At 39.4% G+C, this 24,686-nt stretch overlaps 8 protein-coding genes across 8 annotated transcripts; 3 read left to right on the top strand and 5 right to left on the bottom strand.

The window, feature by feature from the left end:
• Positions 1-358: 358 nt before the first annotated feature.
• Positions 359-794, top strand: BATDEDRAFT_6489 (sterol transporter; the record flags this gene model as incomplete). The annotated part of the gene is made up of 2 exons (XM_006674865.1): positions 359-625; positions 729-794. Coding segments are annotated over 2 exons (333 nt in total), but the record flags the coding sequence as incomplete, so codon positions are not given.
• A 296-nt stretch (positions 795-1,090) lies between these two features.
• Positions 1,091-5,889, bottom strand: BATDEDRAFT_21506 (uncharacterized protein; the record flags this gene model as incomplete). Its single annotated transcript, XM_006675243.1, has 12 exons — positions 1,091-1,858; positions 1,950-2,058; positions 2,177-2,394; positions 2,489-2,671; positions 2,828-2,920; positions 3,011-3,420; positions 3,517-3,790; positions 3,911-4,122; positions 4,205-4,296; positions 4,375-4,644; positions 4,733-4,946; positions 5,064-5,889. 12 exons carry the CDS (start codon positions 5,887-5,889, stop codon positions 1,091-1,093), a joined length of 3,669 nt encoding a protein of 1,222 aa, XP_006675306.1.
• Positions 5,890-7,033: 1,144 nt separating this feature from the next.
• Positions 7,034-8,629, bottom strand: BATDEDRAFT_21505 (uncharacterized protein; the record flags this gene model as incomplete). Its single annotated transcript, XM_006675242.1, has 1 exon — positions 7,034-8,629. One exon carries the CDS (start codon positions 8,627-8,629, stop codon positions 7,034-7,036), a length of 1,596 nt encoding a protein of 531 aa, XP_006675305.1.
• Positions 8,630-9,019: 390 nt separating this feature from the next.
• Positions 9,020-11,506, top strand: BATDEDRAFT_21504 (uncharacterized protein; the record flags this gene model as incomplete). Its single annotated transcript, XM_006675241.1, has 2 exons — positions 9,020-9,139; positions 9,284-11,506. The coding sequence occupies 2 exons, from the start codon at positions 9,020-9,022 to the stop codon at positions 11,504-11,506; spliced, it is 2,343 nt and encodes a 780-aa protein (XP_006675304.1).
• A 469-nt stretch (positions 11,507-11,975) lies between these two features.
• BATDEDRAFT_84644 (tRNA (guanine-N2-)-methyltransferase) lies at positions 11,976-14,290 on the bottom strand (the record flags this gene model as incomplete). Its single annotated transcript, XM_006675923.1, has 11 exons — positions 11,976-12,281; positions 12,364-12,498; positions 12,587-12,681; positions 12,799-12,848; positions 12,934-13,135; positions 13,253-13,366; positions 13,437-13,667; positions 13,751-13,832; positions 13,920-13,993; positions 14,088-14,155; positions 14,236-14,290. 11 exons carry the CDS (start codon positions 14,288-14,290, stop codon positions 12,038-12,040), a joined length of 1,350 nt encoding a protein of 449 aa, XP_006675986.1. The 3' UTR covers positions 11,976-12,037.
• Positions 14,291-16,227: 1,937 nt separating this feature from the next.
• On the top strand, positions 16,228-18,456 carry BATDEDRAFT_85535 (uncharacterized protein; the record flags this gene model as incomplete). The annotated part of the gene is made up of 1 exon (XM_006676212.1): positions 16,228-18,456. The coding sequence occupies one exon, from the start codon at positions 16,228-16,230 to the stop codon at positions 18,454-18,456; it is 2,229 nt and encodes a 742-aa protein (XP_006676275.1).
• Positions 18,457-18,881: 425 nt separating this feature from the next.
• Positions 18,882-21,283, bottom strand: BATDEDRAFT_21501 (uncharacterized protein; the record flags this gene model as incomplete). Its single annotated transcript, XM_006675240.1, has 3 exons — positions 18,882-20,192; positions 20,395-20,601; positions 21,158-21,283. The coding sequence occupies 3 exons, from the start codon at positions 21,281-21,283 to the stop codon at positions 18,882-18,884; spliced, it is 1,644 nt and encodes a 547-aa protein (XP_006675303.1).
• A 1,341-nt stretch (positions 21,284-22,624) lies between these two features.
• Positions 22,625-24,108, bottom strand: BATDEDRAFT_31079 (uncharacterized protein). Its single transcript, XM_006675583.1, has 2 exons — positions 23,892-24,108; positions 22,625-23,177 (listed from the first exon to the last, which is right to left on the bottom strand). The coding sequence occupies exons 1-2, from the start codon at positions 24,030-24,032 to the stop codon at positions 22,773-22,775; spliced, it is 546 nt and encodes a 181-aa protein (XP_006675646.1). The 5' UTR covers positions 24,033-24,108; the 3' UTR covers positions 22,625-22,772.
• Between the last annotated feature and the right edge of the window lie 578 nt (positions 24,109-24,686).

Below are 24,686 nucleotides of genomic sequence, written 5' to 3'. Positions count from 1 at the left end.
GCTGGTGCATTTAATCCATTTAAATCCATTTTAATCCCTTCACCAGTCACTCCGCATTGCCGTTGATTTCATTCGAGTTTTTACCTTGAAATTGTCAAGTTGTTTAGGATTGCAAGTTACTCTTATGAAGCTAATCTTTTCAACCGTACCACTGCTACTTTCTTCACTTTTATATGCTTCTGTATATGCCATAATTGTTCCTACCTCGGACTCTTCTAGTTTTAAACAGCTGCAACAAAACCAAGTGCATCAAGAACCCTTGCTAGCTCCCAATCCTATAAGCTCCATCTCTTCTCTATGGTTTTCTGGTGCTACTCAGGATACCCTGGATTCTGCTGAAAACTGTGGTGTGCCTGGCGATATCCTCACTCTGGACCAGTTCCAGTTGTCTCCCGACCCTCCTGTGCGTGGCAGTCCTTTGGAAATCCAATTGATTGGCACACTGTCCGAGGCTGTTGTCAAGGGTGCTGTTGCCCAAGTAACTGTTAAACTGGGCTTTATTCAGATTCTCGATAGGCCCTATGACTTGTGTGACCAGGTTTCTGCTGTTGACTTGCAGTGTCCCATCAGTGAAGGTCCTATCTCCGTCGTAAAATCATTCGATATCCCAAAAGAATTACCGTTTGTATGTTGATGCTTTGTCATTGTATTTTATACCTTGTCATGGATGAATACTGACTACATATTTACTTGAATCCGATTCAACTCTATTGCATTGGCGTATTTAGGGTCGGTATAGAATTCATGTTGATGTCAAGACTGTCGACGATCGTCATATTGGTTGTCTTTCTGCTGATTTCAGAATGTGAATATGCTCTTTGAAATAATCCTTTGTTTTCGATCTCTTGTCTGAGCTATTCTGCATTACTTTTTAGCTTTTTTAAGCAGAATTTTAGCAATACGTAATAGATTAAAACTGTTTATTTGGTAATCTCTGTAATTTTCAATCATTTAAAAGCGGGGGTTTGCTTGCAGCATGCCAGGTCAATTAGAGGTTATGGTTTGTGTCGGACCAAGTGCTTGATTGCAAATCGTCACTTTGCTGTCATGGAAGTTTTTAAAAACTCGTAAACTGACTGAGCCGTTTTGGTCAAGTTTTTTTAAAAGATGACAACTCGTCATTCATCCGAATAATATTATTTGGATTTCCAGAGAAATTGAATGCAGATGTTTGTTGAATCGCTACGAGAATACTTGGTCTGCGTCCCTTTCCTTCTTGGCCCTGAGATCTGGACGCCTCTAACGTGCTTGACCCATGTGTTAGTTTGCTCCATTGAAGTTTAGATATATCAGTATGAGTACTATCTTCATCCTGATCCATCATTTGCTCTAGCTGCCCCACCAATGCTGCTACACGTTTCTGATTTTCAAGCTGTTCTGCCAAAACAGCCATGGACGCAAACGATTTGCTACCACAGTGAATGGAGCTGGCTCGCCTTCCTCGTTTTTGCCCAGGTGGTGTAACTACTGGCTTATAAAACGTCGGATCTGCTTCTGCTGCATGCTCAGATGGAATACCTTCCAAAAGCAACAGCATTGTACCCGAACTCATGGTTGGCTCACTTGGCTCGTCTTCCATTTCGTCATTCACCATAGGTTCGATACTTTCATCGACTGAGCTGGATTGAGCGTCAAACACTTCTCCATATGGCAGAACAATATGTGCGCGAAGGATATCTTGAATTTTTGGCTTTTTTAATGACTTTGGTATGGGCTGGGCATATATATCTGGTCGGATACAGGTTGAGTGGAAACTGGTACAGGATTCTTTAAATCCAAGGATATTGTCACTATTTTCAACCATATCATGGTGTCTTTTCAGTTCAAGCAGCTCATCCAGTATAACCCGCACGTGTATCTATAATAAGCAAGCCACGATAGTTGTGCATGTTTAGTTTACTACTTTTTAAACATGCCAATGTTTTATCTACAAAATACAAATTGCATACTTCAAAATTGCTTTCATATTTTGCATCATTGGCCTGTAGGTATCGCTCAATCAATACTATTCCTCCCAAAAACTGCTGAAGCACCTCCTCTAAGCTACTCGCAATGCACCTACACATCATCATTTAAAGGAATTCATGTGTTTTAGATTTTTACTTTTCTTATCTGCATCAATGTGCAAACCTTTTTGTATTTTTAATCATTGGAAAATAGGCTGGATAATACGTACATCATGGGAAGCGATTTTGGACCATTTTGATCCGTTTTTGGAAACAAGAACCCATTACATCGCCATTGATCAAATCCGATTCCGTTCAATGATATTTTTGCCAATGCTCCTCGTCTTGTCAAGATGGAAACAATATCATGCCACAGATTTTCAAAATAAAGTGCGATTCGATGGGGACGAGTTGGTATCGTATCGTTAAAATTCGCAATTACTTTTTTCTAATGTCGGCAAATTCAAGCAATGATGATTAGTACTTGTTGGTTTGATCAAACCGTAGATAAACTATTGCGTACATTTTTGTAATCCACTTACTTTATTACAATATTTGGCTGCATCCAAGTGACCGAGTTTAAGAGGCAATCCTGTTCGTGAGTACGACATACCATATCCTGTTGTATCGATTTTACAGCCAGTAGATAATAATATGGTTGACGCACGTTGCAACTGCGGAGTAAAATATGGTTTAAGCCGACTGGCAACAAATTCTGTTTTCTTCTTTATTGCCAAAATGACAGTCGTAACGTGTTAGTGTTCCAAGAATATCGGTTTTGTTTATCAGCTATTTAGAAAATATATGCTTACGGTTTCTTGATTTGTCCATGCCCAGAATTCAATTGACACGGCGCCAAAAATCTCATGTGCTGCACATACCTTGGCAATCTTATACAAGTATCGAATAAGAGTTTCCGTGCCACAGCTTTGCTGTGGAACAAGCATTCCATGAGTGATTCCAGCAGCTACTCTCTGGTTTAAAGTATAGTTGTTAGGTATACACGCTAGGCTTATATTTCCTTGTATTTAAATACTGCAAAACCAGATCAAATTCTTTCTCACCGTTTCACATGTAACAATCAGGCGCCATTGGAGTGACCATTCAATATAGATCCCAACTTCAACAATCCGATATGCGCCGTTCAAGTTTGGATACTGTCGAATTACACCTCCACCATACTGTGTCCACTCGGATATCAACTGACTCACCGATATATCTGGAATATCTGGCGATGCGGACATGGCGGGCTTAATATGCAACTTGGCATGCGCTTCCTCCATCGATAACCCATCATCATGAGGTGAACTGTTTTTTTGAAATCGACGAGAAAGAATTAAACAACGATATAAGCTGGGTGAAGTTGAATATATGTCGGTAGCAACGTTTGGGTTTGAAAACGAAGATATTGAACGTGAATTTTTGTACATTTCAATGCTAGTTGCCATGACTGCTGTTTGAATTTCAATAGATCCTATCAATATTTTATACAAAATATGAGGCAACAGTTAAAATCACATTCACTAAATCCATCAAAATTCAAATAGAGATGTATATTCAGATAGCGTACTGATTAATCCGATAGGCATACAACTCGACTCGCACTGTTCATGTTTGTGATGTATGTTGCGAAGCGGCCATAATGACCAAGTTAAGACATCTTTGTGACGCATAGTAGCTTTTGCAATTGTATTCAGGATCTCAGTTTCGCTTTCGCCAGTTGATTCAAACTCTTTGATGCACGGAATACATGAGTCGCGAAGAAATTTTCGCTCTCTGGATCTCTTACTTGTCAGATCTCTGAATGACTCAATGGATGTGCCAAAGTAAGGCATATTCAGTGCCTTTGTAGTTTATTCACGATTCGTATGGATTAGCTTACTATATATTTCTATCTTGATTGGTATCCGTTGATTACGAAAACGCAAGCATGGCTAAATATCATGATGCAGTTTTCAACTTACCGTGCAACATCGCACAACATATTCATTGACTTCATCGCTACATAAAAGAGCTGTTCGACCTGCACACATGGTTTTGATTTGAGCAATCGCATTGCAACTGAAAAACAATGCTGCAGCCATTGATGACGATTTAGGTAAGAACCGTGCTACTTCTGGTACAACAAATCGCAATCTACCCGACTCGATAGGACTTTTAGGAAAAGCCGACGTGTCTATTCACCGAGTTAGCAACAATAACTTTGTTAATACTCAAGTATAACTGATGCAATACAATTAATGTAAAACCTATCATACCAAAAATACTTTTAAAATACTGTAACCGATCATGATTAAGGTGGGGTAATACAAGAATCATGTCCACATTATTATCATACATTGCAAGAGCTCTATAACCAATTAAACATCAGATTTAGATTGCTACAGTGGCAAGCTTATTGACCATTATCTCACATAAACTACTATACCGTCCAATATCCACATCAGAAATCCTCGAGTCTGGATCCGTTGCTGCCGATGACCATGTGCACAAGTAAACAATTGTTCTTTCAAATGTAAAGATTTGAATTCGATCACGCTTGAGAGTAGACCATAGTCGTTTAAACCCCTTCAACGATACATTTTGATATTGCTTGCATAACCGTTTTTGAATCGACATTCGCTTGCTTAGTCTGAGCCAAACTCTTAGGATTATCTGCATTGCCTTTATTTTAACAATCCCAATTAACATTGCTTGTCTATCATTGATTCAAAAGTCATGTTGCAAAATTAAAAACTACAATCAGAAATTGGTGCTCTACACTATTTATAAATGCAACCAATCACCTTTTTTTGTATCTACGATATGCATTTTGAATGGAAACAGCTGCAATCTCTTGTCCATTTTTTGTACGAAATCTTTGTTTTGGTTGTTGAATAAACACCATGGTATCATCAATATTTTGAATGCAATCGATCATATCTGAACTTTTAAATGGTAAAATACACGGTCGCTGAGCAATCTCGATGATTCGCTCACACGATAATTCCACATAGGAAACTGCAAAACCAAACAGTTTGAAATGGATCAGTAGATGAGTCAAATACATGCATTAATCAGAATAGTTTATGCTGGTGAAATGGTACAAGTTCAAATTATTCTGTCATAAAAACATACTTCCGTATTCTGATATAAATTTGATAATTGATTCAATCATCCAGGTTACAGCTATGTCAATCTGCAGTTGCTTTGTTACCTGCACAAAACGTTCGTAGGCTAGGCTGATTTTTTGAAGCACTGAAAATTTGACAACCAAGATCCATCCATGTGGAGCGGGCAGTTTTTTCTTAACCTCCAACGTATATGATTGCAATTCAGTCATTTGATTATCATCCAATGGAGTTATTGTTGGAAGTATCATTGACTGGTATGGTTGAATTGGACTGTAATAACTCGAATCTGCTACTGAATTTAAACTATTCAAACGAATAGATTGTATGGGTATAGCATTTTTGACATTGTGATTTTGCTTAACAAGCTGTACTAGTGATTGCACATTTGGAAAAAGAGTAGAGTCGACCATTTCGCTCTGTGATTGATTAGATATCTTTGAATTTTCTAAAGAGTGTGCAATTGGGAATTGCATGACTTGTGTATGTATGGGTATCAATCTGCCATTTCGTTTCTGTACAGCTTTGGATATAGCTGTTTGTTGATTGTAACTTGATATGCCATTTTTAGTATTTGTAGTTGCTACAGGTTTTGACAATACTGGCTTTTGGGCAATATTTTTTGTAGTAGTAATCAGTCTAGATTCGTTTTCTGAACACACAGTACTATTCTTGGATGCCGACATTACACGTAGATAATGCTCGGCTCGATTCACTGCTTGAATGTGGTGATCATCCCATTGCAATTTAAACCCCAAGTTACAATGTTTGAGTGAAGCAGCGAGTTGGGACGAACTGGATATCCACGCTGATATAGACGTGTCTGAATACATAGTAGTTACATTGGTAGAGTCATTTTTCCTTTTATGCACGACACTTCTGATACAGTCAGTAGTATACTCGCTTGCTGGCTTTTCTTTTGATAGCAAATGTGATGCATGCTAAATACACGGTTTAATAATATTGAATTAGCTCCTCGACCAGACCAATTAAAATGTATCTATTGCAACGAATAAAAGTTGATACTTTTTGAATCTCGCGATCTGATGTACTATGAGCATCATTTTCTTGCAGTGTCATGCACGATCATTACACAGAAATCAGTCTTGCATATATGTCTGAGAATTAGAGATTCGATTAATGACTATGATTCTTGGCTTACTTGATTTAGTTGATGTAGACTCATGGTCTACAATCGAATGCACAGGATGTTGGTTTTGGTGTTGTCTTACTAAAACAGTAATGGTGGGGTAATTTGGTTGAGAATCAATTATTGTAAGTGTCATAAGCTCTTTCAACAAAACTGTAGTTGGCTAGTAGAGGGCTTTTAGTAGAAGTATAATGAATAATTTAGTAAAGAAACAAACGCATTGGATTCATTTCGAAATTGTTGAAATGGATGGTCTAGTATCTGACAATAGATGTCAATTTTATTTGCATTGCCAAAAAACTTGTTTCAGCATAGTTTTTTCCATATTCATGTAAAATGAAAGACTTGCATTTATCTTGCAGTAATTGTCTTGGCTTGCTTCAAAATAGACAATGGTTAACTATTTGGTACGCTTTTCTACTAAAAATCGACATTCTCAGCTCAATAAACAATTAAACTATCCCTTTGTTCTTTTTTGGTATGACCATACGTTTTACAATCACCAAGTTGAAAATCAGGCTATCCATTGTAATCCAGATATTTCGTTTGACTATTCTCAAGTCTATACAAACCCATGTATTCTAATATTTCGCGTATTTTAGTTCAAGAAACCAATGATTGCATGCCAGGAATGCAACTGTTGTTTCCGTGCCGATCACCAGGAAAAAGACCACTCAACTAACAAGTTCAAAAGACAATGTTGTCTAGTAAACTAGCACCAGTCATTTAATGAAACTAGTTATTATGTACTTTGGCATCCCCATTAGCGTTCCATTTTACACAACACGGTAATAAATTGAGATATCATCAATCAACCATTTTATTCATTAATCTTGATTAAAAAACGCCATAATTTTTTCAACAGCTTGTGCCATACAATCAATTGAAAGGTAAAACTTGTGAATCAACTCTTTTCTAACCAGTGGATTCAAAGTCACACTATCAACACAGCTTGTGAAATCGTAATCAAGCAGCTTTTTGTATGAAGTATCCATGCCTGTTTTAGTATCCAAAAAGTGTTGAGAAAGCTGTAATCCAACTTCAATAAGATCGTTCTTGGATAAACCAAGTCTATGTGTATAAAGAATTTCTTTTTGGATGCGTGATACAATTTCGATGCTTTCCTTTGACACCAAATCTAGGAGCATACTGGCCTTTTTTGAATTTAATTCAGTCGAGTTGATGCGAAGCTGCATCATTTGCATCAGCAGCTCAAGAAAAATGTCATTAAGGTTACGTTGCCCAAGTGGTGTTTCAGCAATAGTGATCTGAAAAGCAGTTTTGGCTGTATCCATACTTTTGTCAAGTACTTCATGTTCGTTTGGAGTATATGTATTCAAGCTCTCTGGGTTTGTTTGAGAGGATTTTGGTTGATCATTTTCATCAGAAAACAGAGGAATGATTGAGATTGGAGGACATTCAGGAATATTTCGTTCAGATTTAGGAAAAGTCGGCGAGGGTAAAGGTTGGTGTAGAGATGCATATTCTGATGATGGAGTAGATTTTAGAGGCAAAGCTTGTCCATTTGAAGGATTTTCAAAGTTATTACAGCTTTCGCTCAATACTCCGTGTGAGTGGGTAGAATAAATGCTCAATAAGCTGTTAGATAGTCCAGATGCAGGTGTTCGATTGATACGCGATGATACTGTTGGTTTGAATCCCATGGCAGATGCCTGTGAGCTTGTCACCACTAGATCGATGTGACTTCCAGAATTTAAATATGTATTAGCACGATTGGATTGAAGTAAACCGGTAGAGATGGACTTTTTTAGTTTGGTTGTATTAGTTTTTCCAAGTGTAGCGGTAGATATGCGAGAACCAGGCGAATCAATGCATGTCATTTTTTCCTTTGAGGATACTAGGCTGGTCTCAAGCTTATTGTATAATCCATCCGTACTGTTTTCAATACTAATAGTTGATCTGATGTTTGAAAGGGATCTTCCGTCGGCTACCGAGGCAGATGTTTTCAAGGGAATATGTTTACTGGCAGTATTCCTATGGCTTATGGTGGTTAGATCGTTGAGCGAAGAGATGGATAGAGCAGAGGAGGATCCAATACATTTATTTAACTGCTTTGACCATTGACTCTGAATTCTAGACTCAATATTACGAGTCCAATAATTGAGTGTATCTTCATCTGCAGCACGAAGAATGATTACCTCTCCATTTGTTTGGGTGATTTCGAGTTCAGTGCTGGAAGCCTTGCCTACATTTTGGATCTCGCTGCACTTAATCTGCCAAGTTGGAGCACTAGTTTTTGTATGCGAGTAAGAAAAAGTATCTTTGGTGAGTTTGAAATGTCTAGGTGCCCATCTTTTAAGAGTTCCTGTAGTATGTTTGTAAAGAATCCCATTTGCCTCTGTATCTAGCAACGTGTTTCCAGATACGGATCTCTGAAGTGGTCGGGTCAAAACTTGTGGCATATGTGTTATAGGTTTAAAATCAACGTTTAGAGCTTATATACTAGATTTCAGGGTAAATAAGGTGGATTCAATTAAAACCGCGATAACAGCAGCTGCCAATACAAAACGCGAAATATCAAAACAAGAATGTAGCCAGAGCCTAAACAATCATATCACGTGTGTTTCAAAAGGGCGGCGTGGTTTACAGGCGCACATTGTATCAGATATATGCATTGGTGCTGTATAGTTCAACCATTGCAAACTTTTTGATTTTTAAATAACCAGTGTTTTATTGTAAATCGTTTGGTTGTTGAATACTATTGTAGTTGATTCCAGTATATATAGCAGTGTAAACACCATCTCGTTGACGATCATTGTCAATTATTTAAAAAGCAGCTCTGCAGGTTTAGCATGGACCGATTACCATTAGAGCTGGTCACGAACATTTTATCACGGCTTGACTTTGAAGAACAGTTTCCTCACTTACCAACAGTAAATTCAATTTGGTATGCCGCACTCAAGGATATCAAGGTAAGAGGATTGCTTTATCAGCCGGTACTTTGGTATGCCATGATCGGGCAAAAGTCGAGAGATTCTGGTGTCGAAATTAGCTTTTGTCGTTGAAAAAATACATGGTGACTGAACCAATACATTTGCACACGCTTATGATTATAGCTACTTGTAGTCAAGGCTTCTCCTAGCTTAAAACAAGCAGACTTGGGAAAGGTTGTTGCGTTATTTCCACTTCTTCAAGAACTGCACCTCAAAACAGCCGACTATATGCAAGATACTGCATTGGTGCATCAAATTGCCCAACAGTTCAAAGGACATTCTAACCTGCGCCTTATCGTAAGCAGCAGCGATATGATTATCAAAGGCGTGCTAAAAGGTTGCCCGAAACTTGAATCTGTCATTCTAACTGCCGAACCAATAATGCAAAGCCACAATGAAGATCAGGTTTACGAGACGCAGCTGAACCAAGAAATGAACTTGGGATCGGTGACAACCAATCTTGAAAGTACTTCTACATCCAACTTTAGGTCATACGATTCAACCCCATTAGGACCTCGCGGTCGTCGAAATATTGGGCTTCTTCTTGCCGCATTGCCAAAACTAAAAAATCTTGATGTCGACGGACCGTCTTTCTGGCGTCGTCATTGCTTATTTGGGCAGTCTAGTGATGCAGTGCATGCACCTCGGCGAATCGGACATCACCTTGAATCTCTTAAATTAACATCTGTAAATAGTTGGACTATGATCAATTTTCTTTCTTGGCTAGATAGCTACAACCGAAATATTACCGATAATTCGAGAGTAGCTATATCAGATGTCGACAAAGAATTCAAAGTGCATGATGCAAGCGAGTTTAAAATCAATATTCCTCAACCCATCAACGATCAAGCACCCCTATTCAATCTTAGGCATCTTTATCTAGATATTGACTATCTCTACCTTCCAGCCAATGCAATCAAGGTTCTTTCTCAAGGCAGCCCCAATCTTCAGTCACTAAAGATTAAATTTGGCATTCTTCCTCATAATTTAATATTTGACATCAAAACATATATGAGCTCGCTCAAGAGTCTAACTTTATCCAAATGCGATGTTTGGTTTGTGTCCCAGAATTGGGCTCATTTTTGCATATTTTTAGCTTCCCGGAAGATATCCACCAATGTCAATACTACCAGTCAAGGATTGGAAACTTTATCATTCAACATGTGCACAATCCAAATCCTAGAAGAACCACGCTGGCACGAGGAGTATCAACAACTGATGTCACATACCCATCACCATCCCGATTCCTATACTCGGACACCTCAACCACATATACCATCTTTTGGTCTTAAGCAACTCAAAATCTTTGATACAGGACATTCTCGTGTGGACTCAAGTGTGTTACATACTCTTATTGTTACGTTTCCAGAATTAACCGTGCTGAGACTAGATGTGACATGCGATTGTTTTCCAATCCAAGATGCCTTTTTTTTGGAAAGCCTTCGGCGTGGATTTGCAAATCTACGTACACTTGAATTACGTGCAGGGAAACCTCAACATTTACCTGATACAAGCGACTCGCTTGTGGATTCTGCCATTATCGATCAATCCATCCGCATGCCATATTTAAAACGACTATCGTTGTGGTGCTTCACCTCATTTCCTCACTTTCTGCTTCGTCCAAATGTAGACACAATTGAAGAGTTGGTTATTAATTATCCAGCAATTATTCCTGCATTTCAAGACACGCATCCAGTTCAGCATGGTCATAGCAGCACTCAAGGTAGCGAAAAGTACAGTCAGTTATCTCGGTTAAAAACTTTAGAGATTCGTGGATTATCGAATGCTGCACATGCCATCTGCTTGGCGGTGCTGGACATGATTGCTTCAAATGCCCCTAATCTGACATCACTTTCCTTGATTGCGCTATGTCGTGTTACTGCATCCCTTCCTTTACGGCATCTTTTGCATCTAACAACTTCAAGTCCAAACCTCACTACTTTGCACACCAGTGGCTTTATTTTTCCAGACGATGGGTTTATTTGCCTCTGCAATGTCTGGCCCAATCTATCATCCCTAGAAATCATAGGTGCACACTGTGCAGGGACACTCACGCCAGAATGGGAAAAGCAAAGCCTAGATCCGTTCATGGCCTCGCACCGAAAATTGTATCGTCTTACATTGGGAATATCCCAGCTAGCCATACCGGGATTTGAACTATTAAATGCATCAGCATTGATTTCTCAGCTAACTTCCCGCGGTAATCTGATGATGTCTGATTTTGATTTTGATTCTGATTTTATGCATACGGTACAAGCAGCCAATATGGCAACGTATAAAAGACTTGGAGCATATATGCGGGCAAAATATTTTTGGATGCGAGAATGTATCATTCATGGTCCTTGAGATGAAAGTAAAGAACCATTTACGCTTTTAGTTGTTGATTTTTGAAGCTTGCTTGTTTAATATGCATGTTTATAGTGATACCGGCTTTTTGCCAATATGCTTCTAGTTGGTGTTACCGCTGTATTCATGTAAAGTGGAACACTAAATAAAGGTGTCAAAGTATAACAAACTGCCAGTTTCATGAAACGATTGAACTAGAGCGCAGGCGTATCTGTAGTTTTGGGATACAATATAGTTTCAGTTCAGAATCATAGTTTGATTGTGCGAGCATCATATAATGGACGTTGTATTTATTGAGTTCAAATGTCAACTGAAAGGACATGCTTAGTGGGAAAGCGTACCAAATATCTAACCAGTCTATTCAAAGCAAGAGCATTCACGCTATTCAGTACACCAAAGTAAGCCTGTCAGTTTGCATTGATAATAAAGCCTTGTATTTTACACGATTCAACACTTGTATAAAAGCTAGAGTCACATATCAAGCATATCATATGTGCATCGATAATGCTGGTATGTACTTTATTCAGAACATCAAATCTCTCCAAAATACTTTTCTCTGAATCGTGCATGTCCAGGAACCTTCTCATTTGAATTGACCCTAACAACTGCTTCTCTTTCCGAAATCAAGTCTTTCAGATGGGTGTCATTGCTTCCTAAAGCATCGTCCGCCACTTTTTCCATTGTAATTAACCGTCTACTCCACTTACCAAAACTTTGTTCGCTGTTGGAGATTAGAACAAGTTGAGGGTGTGTGGGAATATCCTGCGGCTCGTATCTAGCAACCAAAAGATTGAATTAATCTGTCAGCACTTGATGGCTAAATATACGAGTATCAACATAAGAATCGGTAGACTCACTGCTCATTAAGGGTAGGGAGCCAAAACACTAAGCGTCCGCCTGGAACCAAGTATGCTGCAGCAAAGGCAACTAAATCAACAATCACATCTTCCATTTCATACACTTCAGTTGAAGGATATCGCGGCTCGCCATTCCTAAAAATTCGTCGAGTTGTTTAAAATGAATCGTGCTTTTTGATTTTAAGCTAATGCAGATGAAGCAAAACTGAAAAAATAAACTCACTCTTTAAAATGCGTCAAATCCTTGCCACTCTTGTTAGTACTACCAGATCCTGCACTTGAAATTTTCTTTGCTCCAGCACGTACACCATATGGTGGCTATATATTGACCCATGTTTTGCAAAAATTATTTACACAGTATTGCAAAAGTTTCAACGTTATAAAGATAGTTTGGGTAATACATTTTTCAAACGGCTTGAGGTGCATGATACCTACATCACAAACAATAGCATCCCACCAAGCTCCTTTGCGCCATGGATGATGAGCTAAAAAAACATGCCAAGAATGAATATGTTGTTTTGGACCAAGTTCAAATATCATTAGAAACAAAATGCATTTGTATTATCGCACCGATATCACAGATCAAGCTTCCTAAAACTCGGCTATGAAGCATATACTGGTCAATATTCGTCTCGATGCTTTTACCCATAGTTCCACGGATTTGTCTACCGTCAATATCCGATCCGAATGTATATGCGCCAAAGTGAGAACAGGATACAAGAAAACTACCAGTTCCTACAAAAGGGTCAAGAATAAATGATCCAGGTTGTGCCTACAAGTTTTCAAAACTCAATCATGTCAATAGAAACAATACAAAATAAATTGATTTGACAGCAAGCTCTGAACCAAAAAAAACTATATTGATATTCAATTTCAAAGCGTTACTTACAAGTGCCTGGTTAGCCATCACAAGTGATAGCTCGGCATCCATGCTTGTTGTACCAAGGTATCCACGTTTTTTAAGATCATACTGAGTAACTAATTTACGATTGGCAGCTGACACCTATCGCAGAATACATATATTGGTTAGAAAACACGTTTGGCTTTATACTACCAAATAAAAAGTCACTTACCCATAAACCAAAATATACTTTTAAAGGTAATTGTGGAGTTGCTACGCCTTCAGATGCTCCGAATCCATAATCTTCAAAATATGCAAAGATAGCATCTGGATTATGCATTTCAATCGGTCCGTCAAAACCCAACCATCCAAATCGCTCGATCCGTTCAATTTGCTGTGGAAAAGACATTGTAATCCCGCTTGCCTGCACCATGAACTTGAATGAACATGCTTTATACTCGGGCTACGATATCATTACCCAACAAGAAATTTTTAGCCGTGATAGTTGTGTAACAGCCAAACTGTTGCTACGGAAGAATACTTTACTCGCTTCCATTGTGAGCCGGACTTGATGCTATCAACCATAGACTCGAACGTGCCTTCTACTGCCCATAGTTCTATAATATCTCTAAAATCAACAAACGTCAACGTCAGTGATCGTCGGCGTGCACATGCACCAGTAAAGCATTTAGCATGGGTGAGCACTCTGGCTTACTTGATAAGGATAGACCGAGATACTAAATCAACAGCTGCTGCATTATTTTCTAGCTGAATCACCAGGAATGCACTCTTGAATAAATATGCAAATAAAAAAGTCAGAGCTTTTTGGGATAATCTCAATATGGCTTATACTATAGTTCAAGAGAGCTAAATAAAATACTACCCTATCTGTATATTCCTGCTCATTATACTCTAGCCATATATTATGGAGCTTTGCAAGCGAGAGCAGCTCTATTCGTAATTGGATATTGAATTTATTGCATTAACTATTGTACTCGATAGCAAATTCCAATGTGCATTAGTAGGTTCACCTGCAAGACGAAACTGAACATGGTATTGGGCAAATCGAACAAGGTAGGCTGGCATTTCTAGTACGCAATGGTTTCTGAATATATAGGCTGTATAATATAGTAGTACAAATGCTCCAACCTTTTGGATTCAATTGTTGAAAAACAAAAAAATAAATTGATGATTTACCACCACATCCACATAAAATGTAACTTGGTAAGGATGCCAGTCTCATGAAACGACTGGCACCAATTTCTACTAAATTTACTGGGTAATGTTTTTTTTAAAACTTTCAAACAAAACTTATTGGCATTTCTCCTAGTGGCCGGCATGGGAATAGCCGCTACATTCCTGAAACATGTAGTCTTTAAGCTAAAGCGCGAATGTAATTTTAGGATACAACAAAGGTTATCGAGTTTGGTTGGCAACATCAAAACAACTGAATTCAATATCAGAATTGAAATGGATGAATATAGTGATGGTATAATGTACGATTATCAGATCAGGAGAGAGGAGGTTTAAAATATAGTTTGATTGTATCATGATGGGCATTGCATCTATTGAATTGGGAATGCTGATTAAAGTCAATCTGTAGTAGGAAGGCACAATTAATATTCGACCGTTGCTTATTTCAAAGCAAAAATAGTGCAGGATAAGCATGAGTGGTTCATTTTATGTAAATACGGTTATGATATCCGCATCTAAACTATCGGTAAATCGAGAGTAGTTATGACTGATAACAAAAGGAATGAAAGCAAAGAGAAGAATAAGAAATTGTCAGCAACCATCAGTGTTTTGCAAATATCGGTAGACTGATTTGATTTGAATGGCAGGAGCATCCATCGCTCGTGTCTCCTATACCACAACCAGTTTGCTGAACGACATGCTTCTCCTCTTGATTGGATATATGGCAATGTTCCTCATTTGATATTGGTCTTGTTTTGATACAAGAGCCTCACCATTCCACCTAGAGTTTACATTAACCTAAAACAGTCGTGTAATTTTACAAACAAGTAATTCATGTTGTTGAAATGCTGCAACAGCAGCCTGTTTGATGCCATCAAAGTGTTTATCAAACAAGCCTCAATAATAAAGTGGTGAGAAAGTCGATATTATCTATATGGATGAAGTCATGCATATGTTTAGAACATCCACTAGAAACCATCCACATGAATTGTGACGAGTGAAACAATAAATGAAACTTTATTTGAAACAATAAGCATATTTCACCAAATCAAGTCTCGACCAAATACTTTACATTATGGTCAAAACATAAACATACAATCAAGTATATGAGTTTACTTGGCCTTAAGATACAAACAAACCCTGATGAATTAAACGCCATTATCATTAGAGTCCTGACACGGGAAATGTTTGATTCCTCTAAATGGGTGCATTATGAATACATAGTAGCCTATTTCCAAAACTGCGGTCATTAATAGTGCCAAAAATATTCAGCTGTCTATGAATAGTAAACCTAGTCTACAGACGATACATTGATTTAATACAATCAGCCCTAAAAATATATTAGATTATCCAAGAAATAAATGTAAATCATTAGATACATGTGCAAATAAATGATGCTATAGCAGTGAAATGACCGACAATGCAAATATGACTTCAACTCATAGTAAAACGACGCCCCTACTTTTTTCGAGCTGAAAACGTCATATTTTGGTCATAATTTAGTTGAAATTGTGGCACCAGATGCCATCTATTACTAGTCATTTTTCTAGTTTCACATTTGTAGGACTCTTACAAATCGGCTGTTTTACCAACATAAACCTATTTCAAACTCGGCCGTCAATGCACATGTGATGAATAACACGTAAGTTGCCGTGTTTCTAATTTGAAGCCAGGAACTGCTCTGGATATAAATACATGTCAAAGTCTCGTCAAACTATTCAAATCATACCTCTCCAATCTCTTCGCTAACTCTGTTTGTAATTTCTGCTTTTTGATAAAGCATCATTTTTACATATTTTCACATATCTTGTCAATATCTATAAAAAACTATGTTTATTTCTACCATTGCCATTGTAGCGGCACTTGCTGCTGCTATTTCGGCTACTCCAATCGCTTCTGCTCCAAATCCCAATCTTTCTTACATCTACCGCAGATCAATTGAAAAGAATCTTCCTTATTATTTCCCAAGTTCTTTTTCTAAGCATCTGTCGCTGCAATCTCCAGGTGCAAGTCTTACAGGCAGTTCATCTTTGGCACCGGAAGATCAAACTCTGACCGAGTTTCTTGCTGACAAATTTGGTCTGGGCAAATCTGAATTCAAAATTTCCAACAATTTTACCGATGCGTCTGGCACAAACCATCTTTACGGCACTCAAATAACCGAAAAGGGTGTTCCCATCAGTAACCATCAATTTTCTGTTCATATCGACTCCAATGGTAAAATTGTTAGCTACTCTTCGTCTTTTGGTACTGACCAGCACCTGGAAAAGCGTAGTTTAAACATGGCTCAGCCTATCGCGAAAGTATCTCTTGAAGATGCAATCAAGACTGCCGTCGATGCTGTTGGCGTTCCTTATTTCAAGGAGTCTGGATCCTCCATGGAATATGTGCATCTTCCTGGTGGGAACATTGCTTTCGCTTACAAATTTGGACTGCGAGATGATCCTGTCACAAAATGGTTTACTGTTTGGGTTAACGCCGAAACTGGTGAACTTGTCAATGTGGTCGACTACTCCACCAAGTTCTCCTACAACGTCATACAGGTTCCTAATACTAGTCCAGATCAGGGTTTCAGCATTGCTAAAGATCCCGAATTCGCTGGTTCTTCTCCCAATGGCTGGACCGATGGTAGTCGAACCTCTGGAAATAATGCCAATGTTGCTGACGAAAACAATGGTCAACAAGGTGTTGGCCAAGGTGGCATTTTCAACACCAATTTTGATGCACAATCTGATCCCCGCACCCCCGAAAATTCCCAAACCAGTACTGTCAATCTGTTCTATATTTGCAATCTTATGCATGACATCACCTATCAATATGGTTTCACCGAGAAAAATGGCAACTTTCAAGACGACAACTTTAACAAAGGTGGCCAAGGTGGTGATGCTGTCAAGGTCAACGCTCTCAGCACTAGCGGTACTAACAATGCCAACTTTTTGACTCCTCCTGATGGAAGCAACGGTATAATGAACATGTTCAGATTCACCAGCACCGATCCCGGTCGTGATGGTGGTCTTGAGAACCCTATTCCTCTGCACGAGTATATGCACGGTGTTTCTAGTCGTCTTACTGGTGGATCTGCTACTGCACAATGTCTTCAAACTACCGAGTCGGGTGGCATGGGTGAAGGATGGAGCGACTGGATTGCTCTTGCCATTATTGCCAAACAAGGCGACAAAGATGTAGACCCTGTCGCTGTTGGTACTTTTGTCACCAATTCTCAAAAGGGTATTCGAAGCCATCCTTACTCTACCGATACTGGAGTCAATCCCCTAAAGAACAGCGATCTTGCGCGTCGCAATGAGGTGCACGATATTGGCGAGGTTTGGACAACCATGCTCTGGGAGGTCTACTGGAACTTGGTCAACAAAAATGGATTCAGCGCCAACTTGTTTGATGCAAAACAAAAGGCAGGAAACATCATGGCAATCCAACTTGTTATGGGTGGACTAATGCTCCAGCCTTGCAATCCCACTTTTATTGATGCAAGAGATGCGATTATTCAAGCTGATCAACAGTTTTACCAAGGTGCCAACAGATGCGAGATTATCAAAGGGTTTTCTAAGCGTGGTCTTGGGCCAAATGCTCAAAGTGGATCTGACGACTTTTCGGTTCCTGCCGACTGTGGTGGAACTGGCCAAAATACTCCACCTCCAAGTACTGGTGGTACAGACCAAACTGGCGGTACAAGCAAAACTGGCGGTACTGGCAAAACCGGTGGTAAAGGCAAAACTGGCGGTACTGGCAAAACCGGTGGTAAAGGCAAAACTGGCGGTACAAGCAAAACCGGTGGTAAAGGCAAAACTGGCGGTACAAGCAGAACCGGTGGTACTGGCAAAACTGGCGGTAGAGGCAAGACTGGTGGCAGAGGCAAGACTGGTGGCAGAGGCAAAACCGGCGGTAGAGGAAAGACTGGCCGCAAGGGCAAAACTACCAAGCGCACCACCCGAACACGTCGCACTACCACAACTACTACTGGTGGATCCTTACCAGCATTCCCTAATTTGGGCGAGGACCAGATCTTCAGCGATCTACCCAGAGCACACATACGCGATTAGCTGCCTTGTTAAAATAATGCACTACTACACCTAGGCTAACTTTAGTCGCAGGTTTTGTGATTGCTAGTTTTGAATTCAACTAAATGAAAATGTGTAAATTACAATGTATTGCCCAATGTAAAAAGAGTGATAGTATCCAGAGCGTCGATATTCAAGTATTCAAAACAATTCTAAACCAGATTTTTTTTAAAATAATAGTTTAAATTCGACACTTTAGATATTAATTAAAGATAAAATAGTGATTGATGCAAAAGTAAGACTATTAGATCAAAAACAGACATATATTGGAATATTATTACTCGTACAAAAGCGAAATTAATGTGGTAGGATGCAAAAGCAGGAATTAGCAAGCCTGAGAATCAAAAAGGGAAAATAAAGAAATATATTCAGTATTAGTTTAAAAATTATGGCAAGACGTAGAAACTTTAAGCAGTCATTTCAGAAGCATATGACATCTGAAGATTGGGTTCGTAACAAACAGTAGTGCTGCTAGATGATACACCAATGCGACTGGTGCTCGAGCTTTCACAGTCCGTACTAGGTGGAGAAGCAGGTGAATGTGAACAATGCATAGATCCAATACCGCTATCATTGCTTCCCGTTTTAAAGCGACGTGCATATGATCGAGTGTAGCCAGGCACATACTGTACAATCTTTAAAGGCTCTCTTGGAGTAGGAAGCGCATGTAGAACATCGTCAGATGATGCAGTGGTGGAAGGCGAATTATGCTGTTTGAAAGAGGGTGAGGGTTTGGGTGTAGAATGAACCGTATTTGGGATGGCATCTTCGTGTCCTTTGCGACTTCGGCGAGCAGGCTGATCGTTGAACAAAGGACAGTTGCGACTACTGCGCTGATGTCGACGTAGCGCGTCTTTGCGAGAAAACACTTTTTTGCAACCTGGACAGCTGTATGTGATGGTGCGGTTGTGAATCTGCATGTGCCTTATAAGATCCTGAGATCGGCAAAAAGATAGCTCGCACGAGGTGCATTTATGAGCGCGATTACGAACAGGATTATGAATAATGACATGTGCTTTGAGATTAAAAGGACGAGAAAAAGTACGATCGCACGTTGGTTCTGGGCATTCATATATCTTTCCTGTATAGTCGGGATCTGTGGACGTTGTGCTGGCGTTTTCATGTTCATCATCATAGCCATCATTGTAGTGTTTTTTCTGCATCAATGGGGATTCAAATAGTGACGGATCCGATACTTTTCGAACAAAATCTCTGTCAGTACTAATGTGATCTGTGGAGCTGCTATTGCTAGAAGTACCGTGTTGTACGCTTGGTTCATGGGCAGTATATATTTTTTCAAGTCTAGAGGACTCTTCATCGGCATTCAAAAGATTGAAAATGCTGTTAAAGCTTTTCTGCGGGATGTAGTTGCTGAGAGGTGAATCAAATGCATTCACATTAGATTCACTATGGTGTTCTGATTTGACCGTCTGAGATGGACTGGAAAAGTTGACCAAAGGTTGCACATACAATGGCTTTTGAGAGGGAGAGGTTGGCATGAGACAAACACAGCCGATATCAAGACCGGATCGAAGTATAGCAGAAGATTTATCAGATTCTGAGCATTCATATGGAGAAGTTTCAATTCGAACAACTACGTTTGAATTGGAAGATGCAACAGTGAAAGCAGGACCGCGTACTTCAGTCCATGGACCGCCGCAATGACTAAGATAGGTAGACCCAAGCGTAACAGAGGATGTGATAGGATCTGCCTGAAACTATTATATATTGGTGGATGTTAGCGAGTTTATATGCCGAATGATTAAATAGCTCATACTGCACAATGGTGCGCGGCATCTTGTGAAGTTTTGTTGTGGAGTATTCCATATTCAAGAAACTCCCATAGGACAAGCAACATTTTTCAAACCAGTTACAATCTATCATGGAACAGCAATTTATGATGTTTAATTATTACTCAACTGTTTTTGTAGTGTCACATGTAGTCGAGTCCACATCCAGTGAAGTAGCGGTAGATGCCAACAAAAGCAGCATGTCTATACTAGAAGCGACAGCGGATGCAGAGAGCGTCAGGTCGTGTAGATTGTAGGTGTGTGGATGAGCATGGAAGCGCAGTGTATAACAAGGAATGTATGACCCGGCAGGCACATTTTCCAAATTGGCCATAATCTGTAGCATTGGTAATTCGACAAATTTAAAGTGTGCACCAAATGAGTCAAAAGATTAGTAAGAGTTTAACGAGTTACAGCCAGAGAAAGTATGTGACTGCTTGGAAAGGACAATGTTCGTAAGAGTTTTAAGCGTCTTCATAAGAAACTGCCAATTCACATGCCGTATATTACGCATGCCAGCAGTTTCTTGAGGCTTGTAACAGCCAAATGAAGCCCAATGAGCATAAAAGTCAAAGTGACAGCCTATAACCGGGACCTTTCATTGCAGCACAGTAAACTACAATTCAAGGGATGAAATTGTATGCGGTATGCCCTCACCGCACAAAACGGCAAGCTTAATCTCAAGGGCCACAATGACACACTCATTCCACTTGCCAGATTGAAGCAGAAGCTCGCAGCACACACCCATTATAATTTCATACCATTCGTATAATTGAGGCGGCGTTTTGGCCACAAAATCCATCGGGTCGTGATGATGGATTTTAGGCATGAAAAACGAATGGCAAGCAAAAGATATGCAAGTTGCTCATGAGGCCTGGTCAGTGGTTTCTTACCTTGATGTCTGTCAAATTTATCAAAGATACAATGTCCAATGACTGTAAATATGGATCCTTGGCCAGTGTGTTATTTTCGGTATGAGGCGGGCTAAAGTGAAGTGGTGTGGGTGTAGTTAAAGGCATGCTGGACGACTGAATCTCCGTGGTGGCAAATTGTCAATTGTTGGTAAATGAGGGCTTTAAAGTATCAGCGATCTCTACTGCTTCCAGTTGATCAGTTTAAATTGTATGTTTCGACTCTGACTATACCCAGAAATACGAGTATCGATGTCGTATCAATCCAGTCGGTGGGTTGTAAAGCAATAAAGAAAAAAGACGGTGAAATCCTGCTGGTCAAGCAAAAAGAAATTCGACCGAATTAGCAAAGATTTAAAAACAATTAGATCAACAGTTCAAAGCAAAACCAATAGCAAGATGGTGGCGGGAATAAAGCAATACTCCAAAGTGCATTGACATGAACTGTAATTCACTCTGGAGTCTACTCAGTTCGAGTCGAATGCAGAGTGTGCAGTCTCGTTGCTTTAGAACATCCGGAAAACACGGCGATTCTAAACATGGACAGCAACCCTATACAATGCAAGATGAAAGCGAGTTCGTCATTCAACTCGAGGACCAAAGAGCTTGGATAGCAGTACTTCAAGTTACTCAGCCGTATCTTGTTCTAGTCAAACCCTCTCGTCTCAGCTGTATTGCCAAGCAATAACTCGAGAGATCAACTGTATCGGATAAATATTTTTGCAGGTCATTCTGCATTAGATGATCATTTAGACGTATGCTAAACCTTTTGGAACGATGCAGCAGATTCATCCGATTAGAATGGTGGCAATGATAAGCTGACAATCAAGCCACACATTGTAATTAAACACCTATTCTTCGACTTGAATAGGTAGGAACCATCAATGAGTTTTGCTTAATTGGATGCCGATTCACTTGCCACATATGATAAAGTTGTCGAGACAACACATATTGGTGATATTCACGCATCAATGCTGAAAACAGGCGGCTGAATTCCAATTGAATCAAGAGTAATAACACAACAGAGTTTCACAAGTCAAATGCAACCATACAGTTTAATATGCAAGCGATCAGGTCTAGAACAACATGTAAAGTCTCGAGCAAAGACCAGAAATAAAGACTTGCGAGAATGAATTAAACTAACACACATTGAGTGAATGGCTGTGTCACCCTTGGTTGAATTACAAACGGCAAAGTAAATGGGAATAAGTGGCATTTCAGGGCTTATGGCACAGATAGGTTAATGGCGGACAATTGGGTTGTGCATAATATATTCTGGAATACATTTAGCAAATGGGATTTAAATAACCCGCCAGTTTCGAATACAACGAAATAAACTGTTTTCAAATGTATTCTAGTTACCACTATCCAAGAGATTCATTTAAAGACAAAATCATTCGAAAACTTAGTGATCTCATTACAACTGCAAAAGCCAGATCAAAACCCAATAGTTCAAATAAGATATATTTGCTATTCCAATAAAATGGTAAAACTACTCTGATAAATGCATGTAAATTCAGTCCAGTAAGAGGTAAAAACAAGAGCTCGATGTTTAAAGGCCAATGATGAGTAAGCCATCAAAGTGTTGGTTCAGAATTTAAGAGATGGCAGACGCCATATGCCCCAAAGCTTTGCGAGCCTGTCGCTTCGACTCCCAATCTTTGACAGCAGATTTGATTGCATCTTCAGCAAGCATTGAGCAATGCAGTTTAACTGGAGGCAGAGACAACTCCTTGGCAATGTCAGTGTTTTTCACTTTAGCAGCATCCCAGACCGACATGCCCTTGATTTTTTCGGTTGCAAAAGATGAAGACGCAATGGCAGATCCACAGCCAAAAGTTTTAAACTTGACATCCTTGATCTCGCCAGTGACGTCGTCAACAAGAATTTGGAGTTTCATCACATCACCGCATGCGGGAGCACCAACGAGACCTGTGCCGACATTTGGATCAGTCTTGGACATGGAGCCTACATTTCGAGGCTTGCTGTAATGTTCAAGAACCTAAAGCATTCCACAGGTTTGATATGAATTGAATTAGCAAAAATATGGTATCTTGATGTACAGCTGTACTCGCGTAAAATGAACCACTAGAGGTGCCAAAATACATGATAAATAGCCAATCCTACTGAACAGCATTGTATCCTTTGAACTCTCTAGTTCATTGGTACTCATGCCCATTTTTGTATGAAGCAGCTGAACAAATGTTCGCATCACTGTTCTAATGCACTCCACACTTGTTCTCTCCAACTCTCGTTTCCTCCAAACACTGGCATTGGGCGATTGGCATGGAAACAGTAGTTGCATTCCCGAGATATGCAATCTCTGCTTTAACTAGAACGCGAACGTATCCAATATTCTAGGATACAGCAAAGGGGTTTGTAGAGTTTGAAAACAATCAAACCAGTATCTGGATTGCAGCATATGAATCTAGTGATCGTACAATGTATGGTCATGCCAAAAATGAAAAGGGCAGATTCAAAACTATGGTTTGATTGTACCATATAATGGACGTTATATTGGAACAAGGATTGAGAATGTCATTTTGCAATAGAAAAAAGCAACAGACATTTAATCATTCTCTATTCCAAATATAATAGAAACAGTCACTGCAAGATAAATACAGGAGCGATTTACTCTACATGAATACAGTTATAGAAAGAATGGAGATAATTTAAAAGAAACACAAGTAGGAGGACAAAGTTCCAAAGGGCATACCTTTTCATGATAGGCTCGAGAAGCTTGCAAAAGAACAGCAGCAGATTGCCGTTGGAAGCCAGGAATTAGTGTGGTTGATGCAGAGCATGAGGAAGGTATAAGCAAAGAGGTTGCAGACTTTGCCAGCCGTAGTGCAGACATATGAGCAGAGCTGAAAGTAGAAGAGAGCATTGCTGAATAGCTGATGTTTAAAGCGATAGAAGTTGTAAGGTGTGCTATTTAGTTAGTGTGGGTCCTGGTATTCCAATAATGTTGAAAGAAAAGAGCTTTATCCAAATTTACAACCGTGCTCACATAAAATGGAACACTAAATAAGGGTGCCAAAATGCATAAACAGCCAATCTCGTGTTTGGTTGGTGCCAGTTCCCACCCAATTCACTAGACAACATTGTGTTCTCTAACCTTTTTAGCTTATTGGTCCTTTTCCTCCGAGTCGTTTGTATATAAAACAGCTGTGCAAATGCTCACCATTGTTCTACTGCATTCCACATCTATTTAATATTCAACTCTCGTTTCTCCCAAACACTGACATTGGCATGTATAGTTGTATTTCCGAGATATGCAATCTTTGGGTTTTAAACTAGAACGCGAACGTATCTGGTATTAAGATAAAGTAGTTCCAGTTCAAAACTATAGTAAACATAATGCATTATGTTTATTAAACTAGAGAGTGTCAGTTGAAAGAGCAGCGAGTCGGTTTGTAATAGAGAAACAGTGAATATCAAACTATCGTGCATTCCCAAATGGAGGCATTGACTGCAAGACAGACATACATGTTTCATTTCACATGAATAT

Source organism: Batrachochytrium dendrobatidis (genome assembly GCF_000203795.2).
Source record: "Batrachochytrium dendrobatidis JAM81 unplaced genomic scaffold BATDEscaffold_1, whole genome shotgun sequence".
Classification (NCBI taxonomy): domain Eukaryota; kingdom Fungi; phylum Chytridiomycota; class Chytridiomycetes; order Rhizophydiales; genus Batrachochytrium; species Batrachochytrium dendrobatidis.
The sequence above is the reverse complement of the archived record's forward strand: the minus strand, read 5'-3'. Positions and strand labels throughout refer to the sequence as shown.